Raw genomic sequence first — 25,312 nt, 5'->3', positions numbered from 1 at the left:
AAAGGTAGAAGATGATAAAAACGCTTGGAAACGATCCATTTTTTCGACGCCATTTTCTCCACACATGAGCTTTCCAATGGTGGTGGGAATGCGAAGAAGATGAGCGTTTCTATTTCTTGCACCACTACCTCAAATATCTTTCCCACACTGTGATTAAAGATATATGAGAGTTTAAAGCAATTTAATTAATTATACTTTCATTACGATGCTACCTCTCGAGCGTCATCAGGCGAGTGCTAGGAACGTGTCAAATAGATAAAGTTTGTACTTTACCGCACTTTCGATCACAAGGGGGAAAGCAATAGATCGTAAAGAGTAGAGAGAGAGAGAGAGAGAGAGAGAGATGTGAAGAGAGAGGAGAGAGCAAAAAAGAAGGAAAACGAGCATAATTAATTGCCCCATCGACAAACTGTTATCTGTTCTGTTGTACACTTTTCATCCTTTGCGGAAGCATGATGACATCTTACCTACCCAGGAAGCTGGTCATAAAGAACTCCCCTGTTTTTCCCATCATTAACCGATTTGTTTTCATTTTCTCCATTCTCGAGTAGTACACCTCTATCGTTTTTTAGAGGGTGGTTTTCTTTCTTTTTCGTTAAAAAATGGCAATTAAAAACACTCATTAGTTATTCATTTTGTTTCATTATTTTTTGCACAATTCGTCTGCTGTTGTTGATTTTTTTTTGGTGTGATGGAATTTAGATTCCCTTTTTCTTGTTTTTCTTTATGTACTTTATTAGTTTTCTTTTGCTTCTTCTTTGTTTTGTGGTTCCCCTTCCCCCATTTCGCTGCCATTTGTGTGCGGTCTGCAATAGATCGTTGTTTTATGCTAGTATTTTCTGTTCACCTTTCTTTTGCAGCATTCTTTTCTGTGTGTGCATTTCAATGTGTTCTAACATATTTATTCCTTTGTTTAGTGTTGCTTTTCTTTTGTTCGACTTTTATGTTTTGCTTGTTTCCTTTGGACCTCGCCTTTTTTGTATTGTTTGTGATACTTTCGATTCGTTTGTGCTTCCTTCATAAACTTCCACTTGCAGAAACCACACAAACGCGCGCACTTATTGCATATTCTAGTTTGTCTCTTCACCCTTACTTTTTGGTTTTTTTATTCGCAGTTTGTAACTCTGGTTTAAATGTTTTACGATTAGCGAATTAATGTTTAAATAGTTTATTAGCAAGCTGATATCATTTGTAACATCTTTTAAAAACGTTTTGTATTTTTTTTTTACTTAGTTCCTTCTAGATGTAACCGAATACGGAAAAACACGAACACAAAACACGTTTAGCTAGCTGTGCGTTTTGTATGGATGTGTTACGCAGCTTATCTTTGCCGATTCAATACAGACACAAGTCCAGTCTCAGTTGCTTGCGTTTATCTTTGCCCATGCGTGGTAGTTTTTGTTTGTTTGCTGTTATATACATCTTTTCTACCTTCTTAACCTTTGCTTTCCGTGCTTAACAAAACATTCCTTCATGGTTTCTTATCAATTTGATTCGTTTTACATACTGATATCAATGTCTAGGTTTTGTAACGAAAAATCCCAAATTTACAACTTTTATCCTTTATCGTTTATCAAATGCATATTATTAATGATGAGTGTTTATATTACTTTTGTTTTGTTTATTGTTTAAGGATTTTGTTTGTTTGTTTGTTTTGTTGTATCCTATCAAATGTGCCCTCGCATTCATGACTATTTATGCTCGTTCTTGCTTTGTTGCGTTTGTTTTTTATTTGCCTTAACTAGCTCGCTGCTCGTACAAATATACTATGCTTATCCGTTCCTTTTTTCTCATTGTTTTATATTCTTCTTCGTTTTACTACTTTCACTTCTTTCATGTTCGTGAAACGATTGATATTTGGTTTTACAATACTTTTGCAGTGTTTGCAGTTGAATGTACTTTACTTCGTTTTTGGTAGTTTATTTTATTTTATGTTCTTTTCGGTTCTGCTTTTCATGAAATACCACACGCTTATGTTCACTTACATCAAGAGAAGGATACCTTATGAGTAAAAATGCACGTCCGGAGCTACCTTTAAGATGCATTATAAATATCATATTGCATTGCGTTTGCTCCATTGTTTGCTTGTATGTGTGCTTGTGTGCTTGTGTGTTATTTTTTTGTTGATTTCTGTTGATAGCATTGAAAAGGTACGATATGAAACTAGTTTCTTCCGCTTTGTGTTACATACTTTTCTTTTCATCCTAGTTTAGTTTCATTTAATGTGAGTAGCTATGTGTGGGGTATGTGTTTTGCTATTTGATATTAAAGCGATACGCATCTGCGATACACAGTGTAAGTCTGTTCCATTGTAAGAGCTTAGTAACGAGTTATGATCAAACACACCGGCATCCACTTGGTACTGTTAAGTTTAAAATGTGTGTGTGTGTCGTGAAGTTTCGCATTCGTGCCATTGCTTGTGCTATGACGATTATTTACAATTGATGTTTTGTTTGGGGGATTTTTTTTGTTTATGCTAGAACTCCACGTGTGCGGTGTTACAGAACATATTTTTTTGCATAGCATTGCGAGTTAAACGTTGGAAATGCGTATGACGTATTTTGCTTAATATAAATCACAGTTCAATCAAAGTGAGAAGTAATGCTACCGTAGCGTGATCTTTTTAAAATGGCCCCATTAGCCATCGATTGTGCGTTGAAAGGTGCAAGATGAAGTAATGAAAGAGACGCACGTAAGATATGTTAAAGACTACTGGCACAAACCGGAACATGCTGATAACGATTAAAAGATACGCCCGTTAGCTTAACGGCATTAAAAAGAATAAATATCTTCTCATCTAATCCATCACTTTCATATTCAGAAACACGTGAAAATTTCACCATCACTTATCTCGGGAGGCTCAATCTGGTAACATACATGGAATGACCTCAAATTAATCACCCACCACAGTGTCTGGCATTAACGGCTCTCTTAAAGAGGTAAAACACATAAACCAAAGTTGTGTCGCTTTTAGGCTGCTTACCACCAGCTGCAACTTATAGCAGAGTAAGGTACAACATTAACACACGATTATCACTTTTTTCTCTGCTTTGTGAAATCCAGAATTGATTGTACTGCGTGCAGCTGTTCAAGGTCTGGCCTCAATCAATCAGCAACACGTTGGCATCGAGTGAAAGAGCCGCTTCGTCCTTATTGTGCGGCTTCGCACGAAAACAAATGGCAGGTTGGGTCGATAGGAAACAAACACATTTCTTTGTGCTTTGCGGGGTAGTTCATCATTTGAGCACATTTGAAAGAAATGATTAAGATGGAAACGCAACCTTCTCAGCAGGAAGCTTTTAGTAAGCGGTGGAAAAGAAAGTGTTTTACTGTTACAGCATTCCGACCAACAAATGGTGCGCTATTCATGCCATATGACGCATTGTTCTCGTAATGGTGTCTCATTTGAACGCGTACCACATACCGAGTTGTGGAGGGGACTTTTTTTTTGTTAAATTCCGTGGTCATTATTACCCTCGTCGAAGCATAACAACACGGTCCACCAGGCGCCTCCATTACATGTAGGGAATTGTGTTTTGTGGAAATAAAAAAATCCACCAATATGTTTTAAAACTATTTAAATGAAGTATTTTACTATCGTTAGGAAAAAAAAAACATTTTAATTTTTAATTACTCTAAATATGGGTTAGATTCCGTCGAATATTCGTCGAAGCATAACAACACGGTCCACCAGGCGTCTCCATTTCATATAGGCAATTGTATTTTGGTGAAATTAACAAACGCGTTTGAAAAGTATTTAAAGGAAATATGTTACTAGTGATGAAACACCTTTTTTCTTTTTTTATATCAGAAAATGCGGTTCAGATTCTTTGGTCATTGTTAAAAAAAACACAAAATCTTTTGGCCCACCGCGTCTCCATTTTTTGTAGTTAATCGTATTTTTGTGAAAAAGAAAAATCAACAATAAAGATTCTCTCCAGGATATAAATGTTTGACTAATCCACTAACACAAAACCACTTGCTACCATCGGTGTGGCGAAATACTTCCACCGATTATTTGCAAGCATCAACCGCAGCTGTTGTGAAATGTATGTGGCAAACACACAACGAAAAAAAAAACGACTATGACAAACAGGAGCAGTAAAATAAACCTGAATGAAAAGCTTCGATGCCAGAGCTTATTTGCATAAATTTTCCGGCCCATTGATTGTGCTCATAAAGTCAGTATCTTTCCTCTGTTCTGTGTCACGCGTATGTTGGGAGAATAAAGTTTTCTCTTCCTTTTTCTTATAGTCTTACGGTTGTGTTTGTGGTAAAAGTGAAGTCACCATGTTGCATGCTTTGTTCGACTGAATGTAGGTGTATGTGAGCGTGTCTGTTTGATCGGTTTGATTGTTTGTCCCATATGTTTGCCCATTGTTGCTCGTTTTATTTTCGTATTATATTTGCACAATAACGTCTTTTGTCGTCAAATACGATCACGTACCGATGGTAGTAGGTCCCGCAGTGTGTATATTTTAAATGCACCCAAACCGTTGTGTTTCTTATGACCCTTAAAAGTGTCACGGATGGATTTTTTGTTAATTTCACTTTGAACGAAAAGAAAAAAAATGTATGATGGTATATAAATATTTTCCTACAAAAGATCCCCTCTACGGGCAGTGTGAAGGAAAATAAAGGAGAAACAAAAACAAATTTCACCTTCATCGATGAAAGTCCTTGGAAAACACAACACACGGTCCGCAAGCGCGCCATGTATCCCAAAAAAGCTTAAGCTTATTTATCCCAACGTTCAACTGGTTTTGATGGAAACCTCACCCCCACCGGAAACAGGACACCTGAAGTAGGTCAATGGGTGGCTGTTGCGGAAGCGGTTCGCAAAAGTTTTCCAATTCTTTTCACCTCGGAGCTTGTGCGAAGTAAGAAATGTTTACCACTTTACGGCTATCTTCCACATTTTGCTTTATCCTTTTTTTTTTGTTTTACCCCAAACACTAAAGTACACTTTTGTTGCCATGTTTCTTTCACGGCAGACAATTTTGGTGTTTGGAAATGTTTTGATCGTAGAAAGGAGAACAAAAAAAAATAACACAGACACCAAACAACATAGATCCTCAAGACGACGGCACTTTTCACTCCCCTGTTGGCTCATCGGAATTTGATTAAGGAGGTGAAAAACGATGAACGACAGCTATGGATGCCGGAAAAGTTGTGGTGTCAATGATAAGGGATCGATACGGTAGTGTGTGTGTTCCACTTTCGGGTCCGACCGTTCGGAAAACTAAAAAGCAAAACAAAAACTCACATACACACACAATGAATAAAAAAAAGCGGACACTTCGTGACAGTAAGTGACGCATAGTCAAGTGCGTCACGTAGCACGAGAATGCTTGAGCGATTGCTGATAGGGTGAGAAAGTACCACTTTTCTGTAAGATTGGATAAAAGATCATGCTTTCGGAAAGGTTAACCGATGAACAGCATCTTACTAACAAGTAGTAGGATAGGAGGCAACATTTGCTAAACATGGTGTTGCTCGTCTTCTCAATGTGAAATAGAGAAAAAATGAAACAACTTTTAAAAATAATCATTTTTTTATCTCTGTTTTTAACAAGAATTCGTTGTTTAACAATTTGAAATAAAGTAGATTTAAAACTTTAATCTGATTTGCATAGCTTCACGGGAATTTGCCACTAAAACTTCAAAAGAACAAAACGCCTGTCGATATGCAATTTGCTGAACAAAATGATTATATTATCAAAACATCCCATCCGATAAATTACTTCATGTAACCCATGATGAAAAATTTATGGTAAAAATAACCTTCTCCTTCACCTACCCAAAACTCCAATAATTGTTGCATATTTCATTAGAAACGTATTAAAATGCAAATTAACACTGCAAAACACAAACATGTTTTTCTAGTTTATCTTTCCGTGAATGTCCATGTTAGATTATTGAAAAAAAAAATAATAAACAGAAAAACAACACAACCCTGATACACCATGGATGTGTCCCAGGCAATCAGTTTCACCATGCGGTACTACTTCACCGGTGAGATGGTTAACTTTTTCACCCACAGCTCAACAAAACCCACTCACTTCGGTTATCGTGCACGAGAAAAACTCGAACCACTCCACCGCGGGTTCCACCTTCTCCATTTGTTGGGTTTTCGGTGAAAGCTTCATAACAAATTCATTTCCCGTTATAAACATGCAAATGTCCATTCTTCCTACCGCTTCCTGCATACGCCCTCACACGCTGTTTTCTGGCCTTGGGGGAGCTTGGAGAGCGGGTCAAGCTTTTATCGGCTTTTGGAAAACTTTTTTTTACCGCACTTTTTGCTTTTAGTGTGCGTGGATGCGAACAGGGTGTGTGTGCACGTTTTGTTGGTCCCATTGGTAGTTAGATTTGTTGTTTAATTTACGTCGGTTGGCAGGCCTCCGGTGCAGTGGAGCAAGTCATCGAAAATCGGACGCGTGTGGCTTTGTAAGGACTACATGGCTATTGCTTGTCGTTTGGAATTTTTATCGCTTTGTGTTTTTTTTTTCCTTCGGCCATACTTTGGCCGGATGAAGCAGATGAACGATATTGAGCACTTATCGGAGAGAAAGAATTTATATGGCTAGTGTACGCATATTACACGCACGTGTTTAATCGCACAATGGACAATAATAAAAAGCTTTCAGTTTTTCAAGGCATTATGAAGGAAAAAAACGATGCACAAGTAAATTATCCTTATCCTTTAGGGGTCTCGTTCATTTCACTCCAACACACACGCACGCTTTCACTTTCAAACAAATACCTTTCCACAAACATTCACAAACAGACACATGATCGGTCATGAAGGGAACAGGAGAAACATTGCCATTCTTTCAATCGATTGTAGGTGCATCGAGACACACTGCTATAATAGTAGCTATTTGTTTTTGGTCAACAATATTTACAATTTTCTCACGATGCTATGAATACGTGTTAGGAGATGGATCTTTCATTAAATTAAATCCTTTAACCCCACCCTGCTCAATTAGTTTTATTCGACATAATTTTGGTTTCTTTGTTTCTCTGCTTTGTACGAACGTTTAGCTCAAAAGTAGCGCGCAAAACGATTAAGGAGCAATTATTTGCACGAAAAGAAGTGTGTGACTGTGTGAGAGCGAGTTTGCGTGTATGTGTGTGTGTGTATAAAAGTGTAAGAGCAATGGAAAAGAACGGAAGCTTTTCTTCCGGGACGTGTGCTTTTTGTTTTAGCCGAGAGAGTTTTCTCCTACGGCCCCTACGTCCCATCTTCGTTCAGTTCCGCCATCTTTTCCAATTGGAAATAACTGTTTTTTATCACTTTTCGATTTGCCTTTTGTTTCTAAAATATACAATGTTTTGTTTCTTTTTTTTGTTACTTCAACCTCAACTCCATCGCTTAACGGATGATTTAACTTCTTCTAGATTTTTTTTTGGTTTTGGTTTTGGTTTATATGTAATATTATTTCATTTCTTTTTTGTTTGTTGCTTAACTAGTTATACGATAAGGTTGGCGGGAGTTTGTGTGTTTTTTTTTCTTGTCTTGCTTCCCATTCGTTTGTTCGCTTTCGGGTGTGGTCGATTCATATTATTTACAAAATTAAGGGTACCCACAGCGACAAAACCAAACCCCCCGCCCCGCGAGGAGTGGGGTGGTCGATCGTGTTATGCTTGATTCATTTCCATGCCCGGTTTTTGTAACATTCCATACCCATCTGGCACATATTTTTCATCAAACCATCTGCCAAGTTGGGCGATGTAACAGCCCGACCAGGAAGGAGAGCAGTGTGCGAGCCACACCAAAAAAAAAGGTAAATCCTCACAGAAGAAACATAACGTCATATTAATCATGGTGTCTTCGTACCGTATCCCTTTTTTTTGGCGCAGTGCAAAAGAAAGAAAAGAAATGGTTTCCACTGCACAAGCAAAACAAAACAAACGAGCAATCTGATCCGGTTCGAAGGACCAAATAGCTTGCATCCCACCAGTTGAATGGTTTAGTACACTCGTACACGACCAGACGGTTTTTGGTGCCGTTTTCACCCGAATCCATTGGCCCATTTTTCATTTTTGGGTTGTTCCCGTCATTTGTAAGGGGAGGGAGTGGGCTTTCCCCCCCCCATCCCCCCCCCCCCTTTACCCCCATAAAGCAATAAGCATTCAAAGGAAGAACGAACCAAGGCTTGAATCTAGAAAGTCTAGTACAACGTTAAAAGAATCATTCCCTCCACTCAAAGAGGAAAAAGCACGTGAACATGAATTTAAAAAAGGGGAAAAACTTTTCCACTTCCAGAATTGTTCCCGCAGCGACTCGCATGCACACGCACGCACGCACACACACACACGGAAGATGTTCTGCCGATCCATCATTTCAACACGACCGGACGTGGAAGGTTACACCGGCTTTTTAAACGATTTAGAACTTCTTGCCTGAACTGTCCTTGTCGTTTGACGTCGAACCTGAACAACCGTAGTAAGACAAAGTTTCGTGGGCTTTACCCACGTTCCGGATGGGATGGGGGTGTACCTCTATCCATGGGTCCTGGGTTTTTGGGGTCCCTCAAGGAAGCTTTTGTTCTTCGTGTTCGAAGAAAGTTTTCCACTTCCCCAACGGCACAGCATGGTTTTTCACAAAGAAATCCCCTTGGCCCTTTTGGACGTGCCCCGGAAAGATCAAAGTCCACCAGAGGTCAAGGTTTTGGAGGGCGTTTTTTTGTCTGCAGCTAAGCCTTCGTTAGCTGCACATAAACCGAGAAACTGATCCGTTTGCTGGTGAACAAAATGGAAGGGTGTGTTGGTAAATACAAATAAGATAATTAAATGAAATGTTCCTGTTGGTACAGAAGGATGCACAATCCGTTGCCGGACATTGATTGTAGGCGAACCGAACCCTTCGGCCATGGTGTATGGTTTGATGTCCCGGTTTGGTGTTACGCTCACGATCGCCTCTTTCACGAACGGGTATAGAAGCGAAGCCTTCCAGACGAACATGGTGGTGCTGCTGCTTGTGTTCGACAGTTTGAAATGTGACCCATTCTGTCTTCTCCGCATGCTGCGTTGTGGTGGGTTTGCCAACTTTTAAACGTTACCCACTGGTTCTTTTGTTTCTGCAAGTGGAAGGCAACAAAAAGGAGCAATAAGAAAAGGGGTTAAAACTTCCTTCACAACTGACGCAACAATGATCGATCGTCGTAAGTCGACGGGAATGAAGGAGTTGGTTGGCAGTAATAGCAAAATGGTAGTTAATAGGATGGGACCAACATGGAGGAGAATGGTAGATATTGGATGGTGTAGCGAATAACCCGTGTCCCGAGCTAGTTAATGCGATTGACGGGCTTGGAAATTGTATTGATTTACGAAATAGAGTAGAAGTGAAGCATTTTGCAATTTCCAAGCGATAGTTTTGAAAGCATATTACGTTGATGGATTGTTGGAAGGAATGTTCTGTCTTAGAATTGTTACAATGTATTCTTACTTCAAGTGCAAGCACAATTGGTTTGATTCCGGTTTGTGTCTTTATGGAGCTAACGAGGTATGCCTAGTGATGGGTCAGACAGCTCTTTCGAATGAGCGTAGACCTAGGAAAGGAGCTATTTTATTTTATTTTTTATTCATGTATTTTGTATCCAATAAAATATATAAATTTTACCAAAACTTCACATCACAAATTTGTGAACATTGTCCACTTTTCAAATACAGCGCTTTCGCGCCTCGGCGTGCTCTTTGGAACTCAATTCGCACAGTGAAGAGTTTCCCCAGTTCGGTGAGCGGAACGATTGAGGTACATAGCTCCTTCGCATCACGACCCAACACCAGGCGTGCCTAATTTAATGAAACGTTTCATCTTTAATATCAACGATTTCTTCTTCCCTGATGACCACATCACTACCATACGCAAGGACACGGTACGTTAAATCGTTTTATATGGCCAAATGTCATTCGGGAAAAGGTTTCCGTTTTCGTATGCGAGCAAAATGTTATCCCATTTTTTTTTCGTACCATCGTGTCCGTCCGAAGCTTGATAAAACGATGTGTGCTTCTCGTGTTCGGGGGGGATTTACTGATGCCCGGTGTAGACGACAGGCCCCATAAAAATGATGTTTCAACATAAAGTTCCAGTCAGCAACACATACGCACACACTCCCATATCGTGTAGTGGTCTGTATTTTAATGATAACATTTCCGGAATCGGCTTTCTTCTACCTTACTTCTTACACAAGTTAGCGTTGTCCACAATTTCTTTGTTTTAGTTTTTTTTTGCTTTTGGAAAGAATCATTTTCACGAAAGTCACAAACAAAAAAATCATTCCGGTGAACATGCTGTATGGTGTTGCACCCATATCCATTAGGTATCATGATAGACCTAAAAGAGCCGAGGTTGGGGAGGCAAATTTGCTCCAGAAGAAAATCTTCTTCTTGTGAAAAAGGACCAACTAACACGCACGGCCGCTTCGGTCTGCCATTTCGTCCCTTCTTTCACAGGTTTATGGTTTTAATCATTTACTTTTTGCCTTCGTTTTTGACACACTCTCATATACGGGCAGCTTCTTCACATGGTCACACGATAGTTGCTACGGCTGTTAACTGGATTTTGTGTGGCTTGAAGGGATTTTGCTTCCCCCGAAAAGAAGGGAGCGAAAAAAAAAAGATTATTGTGTCCATTCACGGTAAATGGGACAGTTTTATGAAGAGGCTAAAAGTTTCTACAAGTGTTTAATGGTTTCGTCCGGGTTTCGTTTGGGTTTCGTTTCATTTTTTATACCCACACACACAAACATGAAAGCTCGTTTTTCTCATTAGACTGATATGGGATTTCATAAAGTGTCAGTTTTATGGATTGAATGTGTTTTGTGTTGGGTTGAGATTTAGTTTCCGTAAGGCTTGTCGTTTTTGGAATTGGAGATTTAGTACGACGATACGAAAAACATGAACCGGATCATATGGGGAATGATTATATTTTTTAGTTCGTAATAGTTGTCAACAAAAAAAAAATGAATCACTTAATTAGAACCTGAAAGCATTTCATGCTACTGTACCATAAAATGTAAAATCTATCTTCTGTGTACAAAAAGGGAAAAACGGTTTGTATCACAACCAAATCAATGTTAATATCACAAGTATGTAACGGTGGTTGTTGATTAATTCTGGTCGAATGAAAACCATCAACCGGATGGAACGTTATTCTAATGTACTCCGGTAGCATTTATTCGAAATTATACCCATTATCATAACCATTCGCAAAACCAAACGTGCACCACCCTTGTAGAGCGTTCACAACACCGAAAAACTAACGAACGTGATGTTTGCCTTTCGTGTGGTGGTGGTTCTAAAGACAATAACGAAAGCACACGAAACACAACTGCAAAACCACGCTTAATGTTTTGTCATTCAAATCCTTCGAATGTCAATGTCAATGGTTGTAAGGTACCGGTTCCGTAGCTTAGCGCGTGCGATCAAAGTTGAGGGGCGAACAGCGACAATGACAATTTTGAAATAACGGGTGATGCGATGGCGTTCCAAAAATTCGATCAAGCCGTCCTACTAACTGGTCCTTCCGTTTTCAGTTTTCTCTCGTGTCCCTTCCCATGTTTCATTGAACGGTATTTGAGCTGCTTGACTTGTCAGAGTATTTCCTTATGGTTGCGAGTTTGTTCCTTCGCTAAAACAACGAATGCGACATCCACACTTCAGCCTCCGTTCGAACGTCTAACCGGGGATCAAATTTCCAACGACACCACGAACATTTGCACATTTTCTCTTCTGCACACATTGGAATACCAAAATGTTTCACCAAAACCAAATTCTTCGACGCTTAAATGTCGTCTATCGGCAGATTCTTCGCCACACTGTCTCACTGGCGATCCGGGAGCAAAAAGTCATTTCTGCCACTGATCCAAAGATCCCGGGCGAAGGTCTTTGATGCAAATCGAAAACAAACAGTCTGCATAAATTATGCTAATTCAAAACGAACGGTTTTTGTGCTAACGGGGCGAGCCCCGGTCAGAAGCGGGACGTTCTAATGGACCCGAACGAACGCCTTCGGAACGGTGACGGGCGTCGAATGCAACAGATATTTCGAAAGTTGCCCTTCGCTGCGGAGCGTGACGGAGGAACAGTGTTTGCTTGCCGCAATGGTTTGACGAAATTTGACGCTTTCTGCAATCTTTTGCTCGGTTTCATCCGTATTGATTGGGTAGGTAACGATTGTTTCCCAATCGCAATCGGATCAATAAGGACATGATTCGCTACACCTATCGGTTGAAATAGGAACAGTTTGGTAAGGAGGTTCAGGGTGATTAGATGCGGGATAAACAACTTAGGTTTGCATAAGTATAGGTGGAACAAACAAAAAAAATAAAAGCAACATACCGGACAGAACAGCGAAAAGCTCTACTACACATCTAAAAGCTACATTCTACGGCAGCACGAAGCACACTCATTCACTCACGGAACCGATTCCGATTCCAAATGTCCGGTTACCTGCTACAAAACAACACACAACCGCAGCACTTTTGTTTCGCCCCCAAAAAGGGATCGGAACTGCGTTCCGGCGTTGCGGTAATTTTCTCTTCGACGAAGCTTTATTTCTTCGTACCTGTCGTCTACCGTATCGATCCCGTACGGTTGCCGGTTGGAATCCAATTTCCGGTAATTTTGGTGCCCTTCCGATTATATTGCAAACCGTGGCATGTTGTTGCTGCTGCTAGTGCTGCTACTGCTGCTGCTAGTGTTCGGTGTACAGGTAACATCCTGCCTGTCCGCTTTTGATGTTGAGTTCCACGTGCCACCGACCACTACTAAGCGCGATGGTTGGGAATGTCATTTGATTGGATTTTTGGACGTGGAATTGATCCACTGTTCCGGATTGACAAGCTCATCTCGAAACGTTCGTTGGAAGACCTGCTGACATTCGAGACAATTCGTTTCTGCTGACCTTTCGGATATCGTAGCATTCCCATGGTGGTCGTTTTGGTACCCGAATGGCACACCTCCAAACAGCTCAATACACATAGAAACAGTTTTTTGTTTGCTTTGTTTTAAATTACACATAACCACACACACATACATACAGTCCAAATATTACATGGCAAAATCATTACGGTGAACGATGCGGATGCATCAGAAGGTTAGAATGAGCAAGATGATCCACTGTACGAAAGCATTTACTTTAGGAGGAGTTTCTTCATTTTTGAGGTTAAAAAACGGAAAAAGAACTAAAAAAAACTTTGGTGCAAATGTAATGTTTTGTCCCAATCTTTCTACGCTCCTTCTGGGGGCTGCCATTTGTCTATTTGCGTACAGTGATCGAATGCATCCATACACTGCGCTAGGGTTTGTTTTGGAGAGATAGTAAGCGACAAGAATAAATCTGCAATCACATCATGCTGCGGGAAGGAGAAGAAAGATAGGTATGAGAAGATAGAAGCAGAGAGACGACTAGAGTGTTTTTGCAAGGTGTACAAATGGATGGCCGAGCAGACAGCGGTACAACAGGTATGTGTACGTGTGTACGTGTGTGAAATACTATGCAATCGTTAATCATCAAACCGACACATTCACCCGGCAGGTGGAACTACTTCGAAAGCGATTGACTTCAAGTTACGAGCAGTGGCTACGGTGAGTTACGTGAAGTGTTACCAAAAGCGACATCAAACGTACATTGTTGAGGAACGGGTTTTAAGGGGAAACATCACTTACCCATCTTGGGCAGTATAACGTCCTTCGTTATGGTTCGATTGGCGTTCATCCGCCGGATCGCTTGGTCCATGCTGCCCGTACTCGGCGCGTTGGAGGAAGGAAGCTTACCGGAACCGGTATTACAGACACCGGGGCCCGCTTGACCTGAAACAGATAGTCGAGTCCGCACGAAAACAGGTTAACAGGACAGTGTGATGCATTGACCTCCCCCCCAAAACGTCTATTAAAGCAGCAATAGATAAAAGGTGGCTCTGGACATAGTCTGAGGGGTTGTGTGTGCGGAAGGCCGAAAGAGCGCTGTGCGATTGGTTGTACGTACTTGTGTTACAATTACCTGGCAGCCGGGGAGGCCTCGACAGCTCCACTGGACAGACGCGTCGCCTTCGCTTCGGTAACTTTGCACGGGCCTGCGTGTGCGAGTAGTACATCGTGAAGTTGCTCACGATGACGGGCACGGGCAGGGCGATCGTCAACACACCGGCCAGCGCACAGAGTGCACCAACGAACATACCGATGTACGTTTTGGGCGTCATATCACCGTACCCGACGGTGGTCATCGTGACCAGGGCCCACCACAACCCGAGCGGGATACTGTTGAAGTCGTTGTGCGGATTGATCTGGATGCGTTCGGCGTAGTACACGAGACTGGCGAATATCACGATGCCAAGCACGAGGAAAAACACCAGTAGCGTGAGCTCCTTGGCCGACGCCCGGAACGTTTGGATCAGAATCTTCAAGCCGGACGAGTGGCGCGTCAGCTTGAACAGCCGCATGATGCGGATGATGGAGAAGAACTCGAGTATGTCCGCGTTCTCGAGATGCGATGCAAATCGCTGCAGTATCAGATCGATGAAGAAGCTGAGTGTGGCGATGTAGTCGATGATATTTACAGATGATGTGATGAACCTTAGCTTACTTGGCGACGATATAAAGCGTACCTGGAAGGGGTAGAAGATAGTGACATTAGTTAGCAGTATATTTCCCGAAACCGGTTTTTCATTTATCTGATATTTCATGCCCTTCTTCTGATATAAAAAAGTTGTTCCTGAACGTCCTCCTAATTAGTGGATGAATTTAGTTTAAAGAAATTCTTTAGCTGGCCTGTCTATTTCCTTCAAGAATTGTAAGACACTCTGTTATTATTTATCCTTATTCCTCTAGATCTTCAACGACAAAGAAATAATCTGGAACTTGGAGAACTTATCTTCTTGGAAGAGGAAATATATTTCACTGGCTTCACGTTAGTCATTGCTGTTCAGTGTAAAGTATATATAATTTAGTAAGACCATGAAGATGAGCTTTGACGCTTCTGGAAGTGATATGCTGAGTGAATGCCTCTTGGTCTGAAGTGATTGTGACGCTTTGACTGACCATTGTTAAGTTCTTATAGCTATTATACTTCTTCACACTTTGACCGATGGCTCTTCCCATTTAAAAAGGTGTTACTAAAATCAAACAAAAACCTTGGGCATATTTTAAGTATAACCTCGATCTTTAGGGATCTTCTACGGCAGTCTAGCACGCCCAACATTAGATTAAACAAGTATTCTTTGGATCCTTGATAGTATTGAGAGTTTTAATATAACTGAATATTTTATCAATGTTTGTCCTTTATACGGTTCTTCACATCTGCCGCCCAATGAATCTCGACTTCAACAAATCGGTATTTATTCGGTATTGTCTTCACGTGAATCATACATGTTTCAATTGTGGATATATTACTACTTTTGTTGATGCTTTTGATATTCTTTCATATGACTGTTCTTACGTGCCTTCCCGCTCTCTTCTTCCTTTCGAGATCCTTTAGCAGTGGGGAAACGTCGTACTCTCTATACTAACTATGATCTTTTACTATCCTCCTTCAGATGGTCCTACCACTTGTACTACATATTTGATTTTTATTCTTCCTTAGGCTCTTTTCATCTCCGTATTTTATTTTATAATCCCTCCTTAAAGGCAGAGTTATTTATTAATACATTTAAATATGTTGGGCTGCAAAGAATATTATAATCATTCGCCAATGTCTCATTTAGATTCGCGAATAAATTGAAGCCTTTCGTGATCATGCGATATAGATCGGTTAAATTATATTTAAGAAATATATTACCATTATTTCGAACGTAAACCACGCATTGCAGACACATTCGATGTAGAAGAACGCAATGTGCGCGTTCGTTTGCGTTTTGTCCAGCACCCAGGACGTGTTCTGGTTCGCCGTCTTGACCGTGATGTTGCGGATGTAGGGGACGCGCATGTCCGGGTGGGTTTTCAGGCAGAATGATATGATCGACACGCAGATGAAAAACACTGATATGATACCGATTATCTGCAAAACGAAACGAGCAAAACGTGTGGTACGGTGAGTTGTGAAGTTAGCGACCGTTACGGCATCATCTTAAAATCCTTCCAATTATAATAATCATAAGCAGTTACGGACCGTTTGACCACCGTTACCGTCATCAATCTGCACGGAAGGGTTAAACACGCTCGGTTTACTGTGTTGTTCTTGCTCCCGGGATGGGGGGTGTGATTCCTTAATTTGCATTTAACCATAAAACACATTCATTCTCTGTTCCTTGGCTCGACCTTTTCACGGAGCTCTGGCATATCGGTGCGCTGCGGGTTCGTCCAGCAAGACGATCAAAGATATTGCTTGCACCAGACACACAAAACAAGAAGATGGCTTCGGGCGATTGTTTGCAATCTATTGCAAACTGACCAACGATCGTCGGGTGGGTTTCATCATCAACACCAGTCATTCCATTTGCCGAAGCGGATCTTAACCGCTTCTGGAATGACTTTAGCACCCATTCCGCTTGTGTACGGACAAAAATGAATGCACCAACAAACCTTTAAATCACATCGGAATTACTTGCCTCCATAAACCGAAAACGACCCAAGGTCGTTTTGTGGTTCTGTGCAACAAAAAAGCAAAAAAACAAAAAAAGGATGCAATACGTAATCGTCACATCGGTGTACGGTCGTCCGGTGCTTGGAGAAATGGCCCCACAAGCATCATTCGGGTTGTGCTGCATCATTGATTGGCTGCGTACACGAAGGGCACGAAGGAAAACCCAATCGACTGGTTGATTGACAGATTTGTTTACTGAAGACCTTTTGCCTTCGACCGTCGGGTTTTTGGTACAAGCGAGAGTCAGATTTTTTTTATACGTTTATTTCGAAAGGCAACATCATTTTCTCACCCTACCCGTTTGGTCGTGTGCCAGCACAAAATGCAAAACAAGAAAAATGAATATCAAAAACACATCGTCGCCCAAGCAAAATGGGCACACTAAACCTCTCTCTGGGACAGAACTGTGGAAGAAAAACACAAACGCCCCCGTTGAAAAAGTTCGGTCCGGTGGAAAAGTTTTCCAAATGGGCGGGGTCGAGTTTTTCACCCGATGGAAAAGTTATAAATTACAGATTCAGTGAGATGTTTTCTTGTGGGTGTTTTTTTTTGTTCGTTTGTTTGCCTTCTTACTCTCAGCTTAACGTAATGGTTCCCATTTTTGCTGTAGCTTTTCTATGGCCAGCGAGTGAGATGCTTAATAAAGTTGAATTAGTTTATTGACACATCGAAGGCAGATGAGATTGGATTATTAATGAATGGAGGGACGCATACAAGGAAAAGAAAACTCCCCGCGTGAAAGTAATAGTTTCAATCATGAAAAATTATGTAAAGGAAATGGCTGTTTTTCCTTCCTTATTGTTAAATGTTATGGAATGTTGTTGGTAGCTCTAAGTAAAAAATTGCCAAAATATGATCGATTTATCACACAATCTCTCTCACTCGCGCATTGGTTCCCGCATTGCCTGGAGAATGAATGAAAGATGCATGACTTACCTTGGCAGCGTTGGAACTGTACGGTTCGTCGAACAGTGACCAGATCTGTGGCTTCAGGTGCTGCCACCAGCTCACCTTGCCCTTATTGTAAGCGTCTTCGAAACCGAACTTTTTCGCGACCTCCTCGTCGGTCGGTTTTTCCGTATCTAAATCTAATCTATCTAAAACAGCCAACGTTTCTTGTGTGTTCCGATGCTGATTTCGAGTAGGAGAGAGTGAGAAAGAGAAAAAAATAATCATGAGAAATAGTGAATTAGGCAAGATTTTTTTGCCCTGTCAACAATGCAGTGGAATGGGGTGAATATATATTTTTATTGATGGGATTTTAATAGGAAAACCCAATGCAGTAACCTGTGGGGAAATGGCCGTCAACGAGGGTGTGCGGTGCAAAGGAATGAATGATAAAAATTAATGATCTTGGAATTTTGCCCTTCAACTCAATCCGATGGGATATTTACAACTAACTTAGAAATCGAAAACCGGGTTCCCAATCGCTTCCGTATTTTGGATGATTTGTTGCGTTTTATGTAACCGATAACGGTGGATTGGAAGGTGAAAGGTAGACAGGGATCCTTCCACAAAAATGCTCATTAATCATAGCACCGCCGAAGAACTTGAACTCGCAAGCCAGCAGTTGAAATGTTTATCAAAAGAGCTCGGAATTTAAATGTCCGGGCCCAAGCAAATGTTTATGTCGCCAAAAAGGGCGCGGCGCACAGCTTTCACAAACGACGTGAAAAACTAATCAATGAAACCACAATGGTCTCTATCCAAACATAAAAGAGAAACAGCGTCCCGATTGTGCCGCGTGGGGGTTCTTAAATTCCCTACGGGTTTTAACGATCCCTCAGAACTCGTCCGATTAGCCCGAAACGAAAGGATTTGGCCGAAAGTTCGAAAATCCTATTCTGATTTTCTGAGTCCCCCTGGTATGGATGGAACCATTTTGCCGTTCGTAAATCAAACGGATTGTTAAGGATAAGCGAAAGATAAGCAAAGGGTGCGAGAAGGGCGATGGGATGAAGAAAATAGAATGTTTAAGTAAACACAATCGGGCGCAATTCATTAATCATTTTTGAAACAAACTTCCGAATCTTTTCATGTTTCATCCGCTTGGAAACGATGGAGACGCCTGGTCGGCTTCGAGCGCCGTTGGCCGCCGGGCCGGGCGATCTGTTTTGTTAGTGTTTGATGGTGTTGGTGTAATTTTTTTTGTTGTTGCTTCGTCTGTCCCAGGGATGTGATGATAAAGCTCATTTCAAGGTTATCAGTAAAGACGTAATACTAAATTAATTTGCATTTGTGTAATTTTAAAATCTTAACTAACGTCGACTTTTAATCAAATAGGACTTAATCCGGAAAAATTGTGTCGGTAACATTTTTATTAGATTTATCAAAAAATACAATAAAATTTTATGCAACATTTATGAAGGTCACTTTGAAACCAGTTAGGGCTGCCGTCATTTATAAACATTGCCATTTTACTATCAAAAGTCGATAGCTACTATAAGACAACCGATATACTTTTGTACGCTGCAATAAAAAAGAACACCTTTTCTTGCAAAAAAAAACCTTACTCTCAAAACCCTTGTTCGGCGTGAAAATGGCCATCATTATTAGATTAGAGTGACACCTTCAAGGTCCCGGTCGGTGTCCATTACCTCGGTACACGCATAAACTCAACGTCTGCATTACAACCTCGACATCCACAAAAAACCCCGTAGACCGGTTGGGGGCTTATCTTTCGCTTTCAGCACCAGCAATCCTTTTCGCCCGATAATAGGATGGCTTCTTTTACACGCTTGTTGGTGTCGTTATTTTTTGGGGTGTGTGTGTGTGTTTGCAATTTTGTACCATTTTGTTCCCTCGGTTACCACTTACTACTGCCGCAACCGAAGACGGTACTTAACAAAAGGCGTGCGTTGAAAGTTGTACGAAAGGCAGTACACGACGATTTCATACAGTCAGCCGGGCTAAACATCAGAGACAGCGAGCTCCTGTCAGTGCTGTGCCGTTTCCGAAAAGCTTGCACAAGCCCCCACCGAAGGCCGAAAAGTGAAAGTCAACCCGATGACAGCGGCATGACATGGTGAAACATTTTTGCGTCGCAAGGACAGTTTAATGCCGTCACGCAATCCACCACCCAGCACTTCCATCCGACCGTTTTCCGATGTTAAGGGAAAAAAGGGGTGTTTTAGTTCCTTAGAAGATGGTTTCACTCAACTCACCGGTTCAGTTCACCGATGAGTGGTTTCCGGTTCGACTTAGCAGGGGTGTACCACACAAAGGACAAAAAACGGTTGCAAGCAGGGGAAGGAAAAAAAAACAAAGAAACACACAAAAGCCGCGGGAAAGCATCAGCCGCTCACACAACAAAGCAGCACAAACGAGGAGCTGCCGATAAAAATCATCTCCCATTGCGCCCATTCCTAGCCGGTGTGGAAAGTGATTTGGATTTTCGTTTCGTTAAATGGACGGTTTTGATGGTTTACCGATGCCAACCCATCCCAGTGAGAGCTTAATGTTATTTTGTGGAGGGGAATTTTTTTCTTTACTCGCTGTGTGTTTTTTTTCTACTGTCAATGTCATTTGGCTCCCTTTTCCTAGTGGCAGTGTGTTTTAGGTTTTCATACGCGAGAAGAATGACAATCAGGTTTCATGTGAGTGTTTTTTTTTTTTGGGAATGAGATGTATTTTTAACAGTGAAGAAAAGCAAAATGACATTTCAGTTATGTTGTATGTGAAGAGGGTTTGCACGTTACGTAGTACCGATTTGCAGTAAAACGCTTGAACGTTTTCACTTGAACCGCTTCAAATGTCGAATCGAAGACAAGTTTAGTGTTTCATTAGAATATTTCTCTTTTTATTTTTGAACAAAAACTTCCATGAAAAAGAAAAAAAACGAGTGCCCGAATCGATCGGGCTGTTGGCGCCAGAAGGTATGCAAGTAGTATATTTCTTAAGAATTTATAGCTTTAAGGATATAACGTAAATTACCGATAACATGTTAGTAATGAACTATTTTCTGTGATCTAAAAACATACTTTGAAATATCAACCTTCAGCGATAATTTTTTATTTAACATTTAATTTTTAATAATATTTATTTACTGAAATTTTATTGTTCAGTTTTCTTTTCAGATTAATAAAATACAGCAACAAATACAAAAGAAAAGTAAAATTTAAAAGAAAAATTATTTACAAACAGGAAAAATGATTCAACATGAGCTTAATTCTCATTAAAACACAAACAAAAAGGATTACTTCAATGCTTTTAAAATTTAATTCCAGCATCAATCATATCAACCCCGCTGTACCCAAAAACACTCACCTGTGTGTACGTCATCCAGCAGCATGGCTCTACCTGATTGGAGTCAAGTCCCCAGAAGGAAAGCTCTTCCTCGAACAGCGGCCCGCAGACATCCGTCGGATAGTGCAGTTTGCCCGTGCTGGAGAAAATAGGGGAGCAAAAAAAACGCGATGCCCATGAGTAAATTGGTTGGTAAAGCGAGCAGAATATACAAACACCCAGCACACGGTAAAATGATGGAAAGGTAGTTTTTCAATGTAAAAAAAAAGGACATTTTGCCACAACACATGCAGCGCACAAGTCGAGCAGGGTGTATTAACGTTTATTCCGCTTCCGAGCGGAGCAGCGACGGGATGTATTATTATCGTCCCATGTTTGTGTTCCACTTTTTGCCGTGTTTTGTTTGGGGCTTTCTTTCATTTTTTTTTCGCTTTCTCTCTAAGCACAAAATTCAACATGTGTCTGGGTCACTTGATAGTGGCAAAAGGCAACACACACACTGGCACGAGTGGTTTGATACATGTTTACTTTATTTTAACAAACATCTACACTGCCAACATACCGGTGCAGCAGTAATGTAATGGTGTGTTTATGTTACGGCACTAGGACAGGAGTGTTTATTCCCATGGAACTGTTCCACAAAATCCAGAGGGTAAATGTGAAGCATAGAAAAATCATCATGCCTAAACTAACAATAGCGAAGACAATGGAAAGCGACCTGATAGCGGAGTTTCCAGAACACAGCGATACATGCCTCTCTGCCTGATGATGGTGATTATGATAATCATGATGTTGAGCGCCATTGAATGGTGCATATCTGATCTGAATCTTATTTGACGGTAGGTTTACTGGTAGAGCAAAAAAAGAACTAACTACCCAACGTTCGGGTAGTACCATAATTGTAATGAATGGAAGGAAATTGTTGCGTGGGAAAATAATAAAGCGAAACATTCATAGAAAGAAGTTTCTTAATAAAAAAAACACACTCACACAAACTAATGTTTCTCCGGTAATGCGTACCAAAAGGAGAAGAAAACAAAAAAAACTGTTGCAAACGATTTGAAGTTGCTTGTTAGCTCTACATTTTGAAAACTTTGCTCATTGTGGCGCTTCGTTGCAGCAGTGAAGCAGTGAGCCTAGCTCGCAATGAAACTGTTTTTAACTGAAAAGTGGGCTGAGAAAAATAGTGAGGGCTTTTCCGCTTTTTTATGTGATAAGGAGAAAAATGAGACGGGCCTCCAGTAAAATAACGCGGCTGCGGAGAAAGCAGCGAAAGAAACGAAAAAAAGAACGAACAAAACAAATAACAACGCATTGTTGAGCGGAGAAAATTGGCAAACGTGCCGTATCGAGGAGCAAATGGTCCACAGTCATAATGCGAAAGATGTAGCTGTTTGTTGAATGTGTATGTTTTTGGGGCAAAGAAATGAAGTTGCTTTTTTATGCAACCGGGGTTTAGCAACATCGGCTAGGAAAATGCGTTTATTTCGGTATTTTTTTAAAGAAAAGATTAAGCTCCCTTCCTTTGATAATAAATATTACGAATAAGGTAACAGTTTTTGATCAAGTAGCAATTTTCCTATAAATTAAAATTACTTTAAAAAACACGATAAAATGAGGCAAAATTAATTGCAAATAAAAGAAAGAGAACATGAATGAGCTGTTCAGTATCGAAACAAATATTTTTAGCTTAAAATACTCATTAGTTATTTTTGTTTCATATTTTGTTTAATGTTAGATTTGAACGAATGCCTATTTTAAATAAGGCTTGATTTAATTTCATCCCTCATGCGATTGTGTCAATTAAAAAAAGAAAAATTTTCTTTCATTTGGAAAGCCTTTAAAAAATTTTCCAGCAACATCACGAATGACAAATCAATGGTGAAGAAAACTTTTCTTTTCCTTTTATTGGTTCGACCCACTTTATGAAGTACAAAACAAAAAAAAATTTTGCATTTTCATTCAAATGCAAATATGATACGCTCATCGGCGGTGGTCAATACATTACGTCACTGCGTTCAGATGCGTTCGAAACATCCACCCAGAATGTCCCTGTGCTTAATGCTTAATGGACTTGCTTTCCTTTTTTTGTGTAAAGCACTCGACAGGAATTTGCAATGAGCTTTTTTTAAAAGCAACGATTCAGAACGAAAAAATGACCTGAAGAGAACATGAAAAAAGGGCCTGATAGTTGAGATGGAATGTGACCACAAACGAGTCACATCGGCTTTTGCGTGACGACTGTTCGGAATGGCCCCAAGAACTTGGGCCCGTGTTTGGTTTGGATGAATTAAATCACGTTCGTGTGTAAAATTTATTCCCATTTTCCTGTTCACTCGCCACCTACTAGCCTGCCTCTATTGATTCGGATGGACCGAAGCGTAAGTTTTCCTGGATGAAACCAACCCGGCCGTGTGCTCGATAAACTTTTCCCCACGAACCGTGGCCGGAAAAGTGTCAAGTGCGGGCGCGGTTTTTGTGCAATCGACAGATGGAAAGCCCTCCCCGAATGGGTGTTTCCCAATGCCTAACACCCCACCGTGGGGGGCATACAAACCCTGTATTATGCAGTTGGAAGGAAAAACGGTTTAATTAAAAGTTCGCATCGACATTCTTGGTGTTGGTCGGTTTCTTTAATTACTCACCGGAGGTTTTTTTTTTGTTCGAGCACGCCATCGTAAGCGCGCGTGACACGGGAAGGCATTTCTTGGCGCTTCGAGACACTTTACACCCGGATCCTTTAAAGGTACTACCGACAGATGTCGGACGCGATTAAGAAGTTTTTTCTCTTTCGCCACACGCCTTCATTTCCTTGGGTGCACTTAAACCGCCACCCAAGGATTGGAAGTTGTGCCGTTTCTTGCAGGTTTGAATAAAAATGCATTAAGAAGCTCTCGCGAGTCAAATAAAACTTGCCTGCCCGGTTCGCTTGCACCACTTAAAGGATAAGATTTCGCTAGCAGCGCTTGAGTCATATTTTAATAAAAAAAAGTTTTACCACCTAATTTTCTATTGCTTCATAATGAACGATTTCGTTGGTGGATAAGTTTTTGGCTTACGAAACCACGGAAGTAGCTGGGAAAAGGGGAAGGGAAATGGTTGCTGAACGAGTGATAGTTTGTAAGTGAAACCCGGCACAAAAGTGGACTAGAGCCTTGAAACTTGGTAAACAAAGCCTTGCGCTGGGTGATAAAGCAGAACTTTTCAGGTTGATTAAAAGACGGTGTGTGACGAACAACAATTTCAAAGCGAAAGCTTGTTATAATATATCAAAGTGTCTTTTAAAGCAAAATTGTGGTTGTAATTATAATTAAAGTATATACTTTGAAATGTTGTTCCCTTTTTTCTTGCAATTTCTATTATTAGACCAATGCTCTTTGCTTAAAACAATAACTTACAACCTGCGGTCGATAAGCGAATGAACAGTTATCGCGGAAATTTTGCTAACCACACCGTAAAACTTTACCCATTGTATGCACCGTGGGCACCAACTGGACGTCAAGATTTGTGTGCACGGACCGGTCATTGCTGAATCGAGCATTTTACCCGATGCTTCATTACGCGTTACTTAGGGTGCGACGAACGAAGCGATGAAGTTGTCGAGTGCTGTTGGATGGAAGTGACGCGGTCGTAAAGATTTCCAGCCCGAAAAGTTTCCCTCTCGTAGCACACAATAAAGCCGGCAACAGTATTTTACAAATTGGCAGCAGCTTGAGGGCAATATTGAATTCGGAATGAAATACTTCCATGCCATGTATTCTCATTTGTATTCCGGCTGGGCAACCGGGCCGCTGTCGTTGCGTTTGTTCCGTTTTGGCAGATGAATGAATAGGAAAGCCAATGGATTCAATGGTTGACTTGAGAAAGCCACTTAGATTGGATCTTATTGAAAAGTTACGGTACTACGGTATCCGATTTGAGCGAGGTTCCGGTTCGTTCGATCGGTTGAGGGAAAGCAAATTAAGATACAAAAGATGCTAGTTCATTGAGAAACCTGTTCGCTAACGAAAGGTCAATGATGATGCAGGCTGGGAATAAGAAATGTGACGTAATTTTATGAAGCTTAAGTAGATTGTAAGATGAATAGGATGTATGGATGAATTAGGGATCTATTCATTTTAATCTTAAACAGAAAAATGTTTAAACTTTGGCCACATGGTTGAAATAAAAATAAATAAATTCTCCTGATATGGTGCTGTGTTCAGTATCACAAAAAGTTCACTTGGGAATTGTTTATTTTTCGTCTACTTATTGCCATCTTTAGTTCTGATGATTTCTCTAAAGTATATTCTTATCTTTATGGCATCTCGTTTTCATGAAAACAAGATTTCAATCTAGATAAATATGCCAATCGTTAATAAATTCAGCAGTCCAATTATAATGGAGACGCCCAGTACTTTACTCCTTGCTACGTCTAATAGCCCAATTATAATGGAGACGCCCAGTACTTTACTCTCAGCTACTTAGTCGATAGCGTAAT

The 25,312-nt window shown here is 40.6% G+C and overlaps 1 protein-coding gene and 1 long non-coding RNA gene across 10 annotated transcripts in view; both read right to left on the bottom strand.

Annotated features, from left to right (window-relative positions):
• The window catches only part of LOC125762213 (uncharacterized), a 226,263-nt gene that overhangs the window by 162,476 nt on the left and 38,475 nt on the right, over positions 1-25,312 (bottom strand). The window lies entirely within an intron of this gene.
• LOC125762172 (potassium voltage-gated channel protein Shaw) overlaps positions 8,108-25,312 on the bottom strand; it is a 69,462-nt gene continuing 52,257 nt past the window's right edge. For 7 of the 9 annotated variants that reach the window (XM_049424011.1, XM_049424005.1, XM_049424004.1 and 4 more), the window contains exons 4-9: positions 20,854-20,971; positions 17,524-17,718; positions 15,784-16,002; positions 13,996-14,614; positions 13,677-13,820; positions 8,108-9,085 (exon numbers count right to left, since the gene is read on the bottom strand). In XM_049424011.1, coding sequence (XP_049279968.1) covers positions 9,057-9,085; positions 13,677-13,820; positions 13,996-14,614; positions 15,784-16,002; positions 17,524-17,718; positions 20,854-20,971 — 1,324 coding nt within the window. In that variant the 3' untranslated portion in view covers positions 8,108-9,056. Of the gene's footprint in view, positions 9,086-12,573; positions 13,364-13,676; positions 13,821-13,995; positions 14,615-15,783; positions 16,003-17,523; positions 17,719-20,853; positions 20,972-25,312 lie in introns of all 9 variants that reach the window. The other 2 variants (XR_007418172.1, XM_049424012.1) reach the window with 2 other exon arrangements.

The sequence above is a fragment of the Anopheles funestus genome, chromosome 2RL (assembly GCF_943734845.2).
Source record: "Anopheles funestus chromosome 2RL, idAnoFuneDA-416_04, whole genome shotgun sequence".
Taxonomy (NCBI): domain Eukaryota; kingdom Metazoa; phylum Arthropoda; class Insecta; order Diptera; family Culicidae; genus Anopheles; species Anopheles funestus.
Note: the sequence above shows the minus strand (reverse complement) of the source record. Positions and strands in the feature narration are given on the sequence as shown.